The sequence below is a fragment of the Mastigoproctus giganteus genome, chromosome 5 (assembly GCF_048544385.1).
Source record: "Mastigoproctus giganteus isolate SK-2022 chromosome 5, ASM4854438v1, whole genome shotgun sequence".
NCBI classification, from domain to species: Eukaryota; Metazoa; Arthropoda; class Arachnida; order Uropygi; family Thelyphonidae; genus Mastigoproctus; species Mastigoproctus giganteus.
In genome coordinates, this window is record NC_143579.1 from 225,464,251 (window position 1) to 225,470,632 (window position 6,382).

Sequence of the window (6,382 nt, forward strand, 5' to 3'; positions counted from 1 at the left end):
TTTTCCCTTTAGGTTATAGGACTGGCTCTGGGTAGCAGTCAGTCCATGACTGGGCAAATTGCGAATGCTGTTCTCCAAGGCTTAGCTGCTGGAACTTTCATCCATGTCACATTTCTCGAAGTTATTCCATCCGAACTTCAAGAGAAGGGGCACAGATTGCTTAAAGTCCTTTTCATCAGCCTTGGTTTCCTCTTGTTGGTGGTGTGTACCCTTCTTTTGCAAAACAGTACACATCACCATCACACTAGTTCTGAGAAATGAAAGCATATAATATCGTGTAGGCAAAGCTTACAGAACTCTGCGTTCGATCATTGCAAATGCTGTCCAGGACTTCAACAATTGTACAAATTAATTCAGTATATTAAGAAGTTTATGTCTAGTCTTTATTTGTATACTTCGATCAATAAGAAAAGCCTTTCTCAAAATTTTTCAGTAAGCAGAAAAAAATATACATAATAAAATATGCTTTAATTTAACAGAGTAATTAATCATTTATTTTACTTGGAGTCATGTTGAAGCTTGAGGCATAATCTATATCGGATTATCATCATATTCTAAAGAAGAAAGAATGAAATTGGCATCAACTCTCATGTGTTTGTTGTTTAAATAAACATGTGGCTTTAAACTAAAGTGCTGCTAAACACATACACACACACACACACATTTTATACGAATTACGATGTACGAAGTTCACCACTAAAGTAATAGTTCCAATTATTTTCTGAGTAACATATTTTTATAATTGAAAGAAATAACAGTAATACTTAGCCCGATATTTGCAAAAGTACACTACCTGGCCACTGTAGTAGGACCATGGAAATTTTGAATATGAGCAACGATCGATATATTCAAAAATATGTAAAATCGAAGAGGTTGAATGGTGTGTGACGTGCGCAAGAAAAAGCCTTATTACCCGACTAATGCTCAAATCACATCACCGAAATAGGGAAGGAACGTGATGTTACGGACTTCTAAAGGGGGCTTGATTGTCAGTGCATGTTTATGGAGTATTGTAACAGGAAGGACTTATCAAGCTTCGCTCGACTTATCGAGCTGTGCTACACTTATCAAGTTTCAAATATTCGTATCAATAGTTTCTAACGAATGGAAAAATTCAAAGAAAACATCTGTGAACAAACTCATTTGCAAATGAAAGTATAAGGTGACGGATCAAGATTCTTGATGCCTGTAGTGACGACCAAGTGCAATGGTCGCTGAGGGGCGAAACAAATCACCTCTGCATTTAATGAGAGAACGGCACAAGGCGTCTGTGCGCACTCTAAGCGAAAACCCCTTTAGGAGCTTTCGCGAAAGACATTAATCTCGGACACCAATCAGAAAGACGGCTGCGTTGGTGCCAAGAATGAAGAAAGAACTGAGACAGAAAATTCTACAGATGTAAAATAAATAATTAATTTGCAACAAAGTTTTTTTTAATGTTTTTTAATAGGGTCGGAATTGACCTATTTTCTATTAGTTTCAAAAAATCCCATTTGATGGTCACTATTCAGAAAGCCTAAATTAAAGAACTTCAGTATGGGATTGCGATTTTTTTTCCCCTCTTGAAGAGAACTGGTACTATTGAAGAAAGTTGACAGCTTAAATGAATTCAAAGCAGAGCTAGACGAACATCTGGAGTGAATGGATGGGTGAAACCCATCTTACTGTCCCTGTCCTACACGTGTTCAGTATTGCAGTTTTCTGGAGTTCCATGTAAGTTATTATTATTATAATAAAAAAAATAGGCGAGATTAGCCCAGTGTTTCTGACGCCAGACCAACGATGTGATGGAGTCGAGTGCTAATCCCGCTGCAAAAAGAAAAAAAAATAAAAATTCGAGAGGGTAAAAAAGAAATACCAAAATTCGCTTCATTAGCATAAGCATTAGTGAGACATATGATGAAAGAAAGCAAGCTTAGAGAGCATCAGCCAAAAAAAAAAAAAAAAACCCTTCCCATTTCACCGGTCCGGTCAGTCCAAATGGTTGTCTAGTTCAGCCTTAAATTTATTTAAGCTATCAACTTCCACAACAACAGATGGAAGTCTGTTCCACCAAGCAACTATCCGCTGGCTAAACGCAAACCTGCCCATCTATTCTACAACTATCTTTCCTCAGTTTGAATCTATGCCCTCCTCAGGTTCTTAATCTAAGCAAGCGGAAGTATCCCATTAGCATTGAGCCTGATCAAACCATTCAAAGGCCCTGTACACCTTAATCACATCACCTCGCAGGTGCCTAGTCTCCAGATCCTGCAACGTGCAGAATTTAAGCCTCTCTTGGTAAGAGAAACCCTTTGTTCCTCTGAACAATCTTGTTGCCCTTCTTTGTACTTGTTATAGCAACTCTACATCCGTCCTAAAATGAGACCTCTAAACCTGTGCGCAGTACTCAAGGTGGCTTGACCATTGCCTTATACAAAGGTATAAAAACCTTGCCTCCGCTGGTAAAATTCCTACACAGGGTGTTTCAAAAATGATGATCAATAATTTAAATTGAAAAGTACAAACTAAAATAAGCAAAAAAGTCCCAGTGAACATCGGGCCGCAAATGAATCGTTTTCGAGATGATGCACATTTTCTGTTAAGATCCGCCACTGACTATGGGAGCACTAGTTTAGCAAAAACATGTGAATCCTTTGCTAAGGGTGGTTTTATTAAACATAAGATAATACATTTTTCATTTTTGGTTTCAACACCACAGGATTTTACAGATGTTACATGTTACAGGATGTTCTTTCTAACACCCTTTCCTCGACATCAGGTGTTATGCTTTTGGGCCTACCTGCTCCTACTCCATGTGCGAAGCGCACATTTTCTCTAAAGAGTTAATGTACCCTGATGAATGTGCGCCTGTTGGGCTGCCTTCGGTGGAGAAATGCTTCTTGGTACAAATGTGCAGCCTCGAGTACACTGCCGTTGGCTGTACCATACATGAAGTGCATGTCCACATACTCTTCGTTGCTGTAACCTCTTTCCATGTTGACTATCCTTTGAAAAGTACTAGTATGCCTGCCACGTCAGTTCCATGTAAGTTATTATTATTATAATAAAAAAAATAGGCGAGATTAGCCCAGTGTTTCTGACGCCAGACCAACGATGTGATGGAGTCGAGTGCTAATCCCGCTGCAAAAAGAAAAAAAAATAAAAATTCGAGAGGGTAAAAAAGAAATACCAAAATTCGCTTCATTAGCATAAGCATTAGTGAGACATATGATGAAAGAAAGCAAGCTTAGAGAGCATCAGCCAAAAAAAAAAAAAAAACCCTTCCCATTTCACCGGTCCGGTCAGTCCAAATGGTTGTCTAGTTCAGCCTTAAATTTATTTAAGCTATCAACTTCCACAACAACAGATGGAAGTCTGTTCCACCAAGCAACTATCCGCTGGCTAAACGCAAACCTGCCCATCTATTCTACAACTATCTTTCCTCAGTTTGAATCTATGCCCTCCTCAGGTTCTTAATCTAAGCAAGCGGAAGTATCCCATTAGCATTGAGCCTGATCAAACCATTCAAAGGCCCTGTACACCTTAATCACATCACCTCGCAGGTGCCTAGTCTCCAGATCCTGCAACGTGCAGAATTTAAGCCTCTCTTGGTAAGAGAAACCCTTTGTTCCTCTGAACAATCTTGTTGCCCTTCTTTGTACTTGTTATAGCAACTCTACATCCGTCCTAAAATGAGACCTCTAAACCTGTGCGCAGTACTCAAGGTGGCTTGACCATTGCCTTATACAAAGGTATAAAAACCTTGCCTCCGCTGGTAAAATTCCTACACAGGGTGTTTCAAAAATGATGATCAATAATTTAAATTGAAAAGTACAAACTAAAATAAGCAAAAAAGTCCCAGTGAACATCGGGCCGCAAATGAATCGTTTTCGAGATGATGCACATTTTCTGTTAAGATCCGCCACTGACTATGGGAGCACTAGTTTAGCAAAAACATGTGAATCCTTTGCTAAGGGTGGTTTTATTAAACATAAGATAATACATTTTTCATTTTTGGTTTCAACACCACAGGATTTTACAGATGTTACATGTTACAGGATGTTCTTTCTAACACCCTTTCCTCGACATCAGGTGTTATGCTTTTGGGCCTACCTGCTCCTACTCCATGTGCGAAGCGCACATTTTCTCTAAAGAGTTAATGTACCCTGATGAATGTGCGCCTGTTGGGCTGCCTTCGGTGGAGAAATGCTTCTTGGTACAAATGTGCAGCCTCGAGTACACTGCCGTTGGCTGTACCATACATGAAGTGCATGTCCACATACTCTTCGTTGCTGTAACCTCTTTCCATGTTGACTATCCTTTGAAAAGTACTAGTATGCCTGCCACGTCTGAGAGCATCGAGAGAGGGGAAAGGGAGAGAATGAGCATAACATAACCTAAACAAAGTAGTCAGTGGCTGCCTACCTGAGCTACAGAGCGGTACCCGACCCCAACAACCTCCAGAAAACCTATACAGACCTAAGACAGTAAGTCAAAACACTCTGGCATATGGTACAAGTAATTACCGTCCCAAGCACCATGTTAACCACTGACACCATGCGAAAGCATCTTCATAAAAACCTAGCAGAGAACACCTACGTGGAACTACAGAAAGCCGCGATCCTGAACATCTAGATGACAGTCAGAGTTCCTCGGCAAACGGTAATAATAATAGTAATCGAGACGTGGTGGAAAAATCCCATAAGGAAAAAAATTAATCATAATAATAATCGAAGTTGAGTACAATAGATAAACCAGTGGAGATGGGTGAAACTCCTGGTGCCATTAGACTCCAAACTCTTTAAAATAGATTAACCAAATATTTAATCTTGATTAGATCTGAATTCGCTAGTCTAAAAAGATTTTTCGAATTCTCTTACTGAGAGTTTCTGTGGTTTTTAAGGTGAGTTTGGAAGATTTTTTAAGGGTCCTTTTTAGATTCCAAGAAACTTAAAATTACCAAACTAAACTAATGTCTGGCTTCAGAAAGGAACTGGCAGAAGAGAGAATTTTGGCCCTAGTGAAAATCTGTGATGATATACCATCTGTGATCTTTAAGTGTCTAAACGTAAGTATGTCCAAAGTGTGAACTTTAAGTATGTCTTAACTACCTCGTTTCAAGAACTGAATAACAAATCCTTACCATCAGATTTTATGACGTTACAGAATTTTATTTAATATAAAGGGTTTGCCAATGACGTTCTTCATGTAACCGCTGTTGCTGTTGTAGTGTTTTTAGGCGCATCAGCCTTTTCGTTACTAGAAAAAGTGGGCCCCAATGCAAAGTTTAGTATGGGACCAGCTGAAAACATTTGTTTTGGTGAAAATTAAAAAAATTCTAAAAAATTACCTTGGAAGCAGCAGCTGTGCTAATACCATTTCACCTCTATTCATTGCAGTTTCACTTGTGCTCGGCAGCTATCTAACAACAAACATGCTTCGTGTGAAAAAAAAATATTGTTCGTAGGTATAGCGAATTTTATCACAAACATAACCTAAAAACTTACATTTTTGCTCAATTAAATTTTTTCTGTTTCGGCAGAAGGGCAGTGGGCCCCTTTCGGTCGTGTGCCCGAATGCACCGCATTGGCATAGTTTCGCCACTGGCCATCAGCAACTTAAGCCATGTTATGACGTACATAATATGTCTGCAAATTGCGTGTGTTCTGTGGTCAATTTGCTGTCTGCACGGATAGCACAGTGGTATCGTCACTGAGTTCCCCACAGCAGGTGGAAAAGGCCGAGATTGAATCCCATCGATGACGCGAGGAACTTTAATGGGCTTCTTTCACTCCGTGGCTGAGTTAGTTGATCTTAGGCATAGATAGCAAGGTTTCCCCCTCCCAGAAACTGTTTTTTTTTTGTTCAGCAAAACAGGAAAATCGGCCAGAGAACACACCCAATTTACAGACATAATACATATACGGGTATATGTAAGAAATTACGGGTGGCTATTTTTTGGTCGATTTGCTGTTTGCTGGAAATAAAACCCGTGTTTCTGGAGAAAATCCATGCTTCTCTCGTCGGGACCGAATAACTCAGTCACCTGTGAAAAAGACCCATAAAATTCGTCGCGCCATTGACGGGATTCGAACTCAGGTCTTTTCCACCAAGTGTGAGGCCTTTTGACCAAAGTCACAAGGAAAATAACCAGTCGCCTATGACATGTGAATATAATGTTCCATTAATTGAAAGCTATTATGTAATTATTTAATTATAAATTATTACAAACTAAAATACTATTACTTCTTCCTGAAAGCGAAAAAAATTCCAATTGTTAATTACATATATTTATCAAAATTCGTTATCTATAGCAGTGATCCTCAAACTTTCTAATTATACGGTCCACCTTTCAAATGAACAAATATAAGAGATTAACCAATACCTTTTATACATTCGT

The 6,382-nt window shown here is 39.1% G+C and overlaps 1 protein-coding gene across 1 annotated transcript in view; it reads left to right on the plus strand.

The window, feature by feature from the left end:
* Positions 1–314, plus strand: part of LOC150086170 (zinc transporter ZIP3-like) — a 50,297-nt gene extending 49,983 nt beyond the window's left edge. The window contains exon 2 of the mRNA XM_090373757.1: positions 13–314. Coding sequence (XP_090229883.1) covers positions 13–261 — 249 coding nt within the window. The 3' untranslated portion in view covers positions 262–314. The remainder of the gene's footprint in view (positions 1–12) is intronic.
* The last annotated feature ends 6,068 nt before the right edge of the window (positions 315–6,382 follow it).